The following is a 2,895-nucleotide window of genomic DNA, read 5'->3' on the forward strand; positions in this document are numbered from 1 at the left end:
ACGCGCAGGCACGCCGGTGTTTGTTTACATCACCTGCAGGGAAGATGGTGTGTGGTATGTGACTGAATTGTTTCATTCATAACGTTGAGTGCAGACTTCATTCAGCAGGGGAGACAGGATGAAAGCCCCCGCACAGCACCCGAGGTGAGGGAGAAGTTGGTGGAGCAGAGTGGCCCAGGGAGGAAGCCGTCAGCGACGATGCCACAACATTTGTTCGGCCTCGCGGAGTCTCCCCTTAGGCAAGAAGTAGTTGAAACTTACTCGTGGCTCAGACCCGATGAATTGATCGCCTCGGGCGTGTAGGTCCTCCAGGATGTGGTGCGCGCCGAGAGGCCCGCGGGAGCCACGGCGCAGATGCCTGACGTCCGATTCACACGTAATGAATCCTGAGGGACCGAGCCTTAATTTCGGGGAAAAAGAAGAACGGATTTTTTTGAGAAGGACTCACTCGGATTGAGAGAGACAAACGACCCGCGGAGGAACGACGGTCACGTGGTCAACCGCTGAGACGCTGAAGCAACAGGTGCAATACTGCAGCAGCATTGCGAGCAAGAGGGGTTGATGGGAAATGTCTCTGGTTAAATAGACCACCTGATAAGGTGGGTGTGTACTATGATGGTTATGGAGAGTCAGGTAAGTCACATGATTGGCGCAGCGCAGCTCGAGTTGCCTGCCAGAACTAGCTCGCCTGCGTCGCCACATTAATACGAATAATTCCTACAATTTTAAAAGGGCCTCCCACCGTTCGGGACTCGGGCCCTAATTATTATTAAGATAAACTGCTGAGCCAAAACCTGTGACCGCTGGTAGCATGCAGTGTAATTTTATTTTTGTGCGTATATCTATAGAAAAGACCTTGGAGGAATGAACTTGTGTATAAAACTCAACATGAGTTTATCCTAACTCAACTTCAGGCGATTTAAACTAGTAATAATACAGCACTTAACATGGAGTATTATCACATACAACAAAATTCAGTATAACACAAGATTGAACGGGGGGGGGGGGGGGGGGGCTAGATTCTCTCACAGAGTTCATCAGTTTTTTTTCTTTATTATTTTTTAATGAGGTTAGGTTTACTGTGAAAAATACTGCGTAATCTTTCTGGTGTGGTAAACTGGGCGTCTCCAGTTTAGTCCAGCTCACTGATTGGACTGTTTCACTCCCATGTTGACAAACACACTCTCTGTTGCCGCCAGTAAATTATATAAACCGTTGAAAGAAAGACAGTTCAGGTAAGTCAACGACGGACACGTGTTAGTGGATTTCTTTGTTTTCTAATTATGTGAGAGAGAACCTTCATCATGATTGTTAACGTTTCAGTAGTTTCCATGTTCACTATGTCGGGGTTTAGTGGCACAGCGCACTACAGAGTCACCCTCTTCATCCTCACTTTGTTGTGTTACTGTGTGATCTGGCTGGTAAACGTGACCATCATCGTGACTATCATCGTGGATAAAAACCTTCACGAGCCCATGTACATCTTCCTCTGTAATCTGTGCATTAACGGACTGTATGGGACTGCAGGCTTTTATCCAAAGTTCCTCATCGACCTCCTGTCTAACTCTCATGTCATCTCTTACAGTGGATGCCTCCTGCAGGGTTTTGTGTTGCACTCTTCAGTCACTGCAGATTTCACTATTCTCTTATTAATGGCCTATGACAGATATGTGGCTATCTGTCAGCCTCTGATTTACCACTCAGTGATGACGAAGGGAAAAATAGGCATGTTTGTGTTTTTTGCTTGGCTTGTACCCCACTATATGATGCTGGTGAGCACTATAACAACAGCAATAACCAAAATATGCGGCTCACATATTCCGAAAATCTACTGTATTAATTATTTGGTGAATAGACTTGCTTGTACTCCTCCATTAGCAAGTGCAATTATTCCAGCTTTTAATTTTACTGTTTGTTTAACCTATGTAGTCTTAATTTTCTGGTCTTATTTGTATCTGATCAAAAATTGCCTTCACTCCGGTGAGAACAGAAGCAAGTTCATGCAAACCTGTCTGCCGCATTTACTATGTTTGAATATCTTAGTCATTAGTATTCTTTTTGATTTGATGTACGTGAGATTTGGCACGAGTACAATACCGCAAAGTCTAAAGAATTTTATGGCAATAGAATTCCTGATCGTTCCTCCGATCCTAAATCCCCTCATATACGGTCTCAAACTGACGCAAATAAGAAACAGAATCGTGGAGGTTTTTTTAAGGAAGAACTGACGATGTGATCTGCAGAAAGAAAGTTGATAAATATTATCATCTGCCTTGTTATTTGTGTTTTTTTTAGAAAAGTGTAACAATCTGAGAAACTTATTACAGCACAGTGACCAGGCTATAATCTATGGATCATCAATCTGTAATGACAAAAAGAGTCTCTGGCCTATTTGTTTTTAACTTGGCTTATACCTTTAATTTTGATGTTAATTTGAACAATAACAGCATCAGCATCATGGTTATGTGCCTCACATATACTGTTTCTGATACAGCTTATTCTGCCTCCATAGAAAATCAAGCTATTACAGCTTTTTTAAATTATCCTTTGTGTTTTGACCCTTTTATTAACATTTGCTCTTATATTCTGTATTTTCAGTATGAACATAATGTCTGACTTCCACAGAAAACAGGAGCAAGCTAATAGAAATGTGTCTGCCTCATTTATTTTGAACTGATTTATATGTTTGCTCTCTACTTTTTTCTACACAATAAAAATTTTAACACTGCAATGTTTGTGTCTGTTTTTTTTTTAAAGAAACAAATTGTGCAGCATGATGTATAATGCATGTATGTCCGTATCGATAAATAATTATCTCATCTGACAAACCTGTGATATAAATCTAAAACATAAACCAGAGAGCAACATTGATAAGAATCCAGTGTTGTAAAGTTA

At 41.4% G+C, this 2,895-nt stretch overlaps 1 protein-coding gene across 1 annotated transcript; it reads left to right on the forward strand.

The window, feature by feature from the left end:
• Nucleotides 1-1,304: 1,304 nt before the first annotated feature.
• Nucleotides 1,305-2,228, forward strand: LOC133021267 (olfactory receptor 4P4-like). The gene has a single exon (XM_061088051.1). The coding sequence runs from the start codon at nt 1,305-1,307 to the stop codon at nt 2,226-2,228; it is 924 nt and encodes a 307-aa protein (XP_060944034.1).
• Nucleotides 2,229-2,895: the final 667 nt, after the last annotated feature.

The sequence above is a fragment of the Limanda limanda genome, chromosome 16, assembly GCF_963576545.1.
Source record: "Limanda limanda chromosome 16, fLimLim1.1, whole genome shotgun sequence".
In the NCBI taxonomy this organism is placed as follows: Eukaryota; Metazoa; Chordata; class Actinopteri; order Pleuronectiformes; family Pleuronectidae; genus Limanda; species Limanda limanda.

Coding starts and splice junctions, on each gene's coding strand:
- LOC133021267 (XM_061088051.1), top strand. CDS start 1,305: ATGATTGTTAACGTTTCAGTAGTTTCCATGTTCACTATGTCGGGGTTT.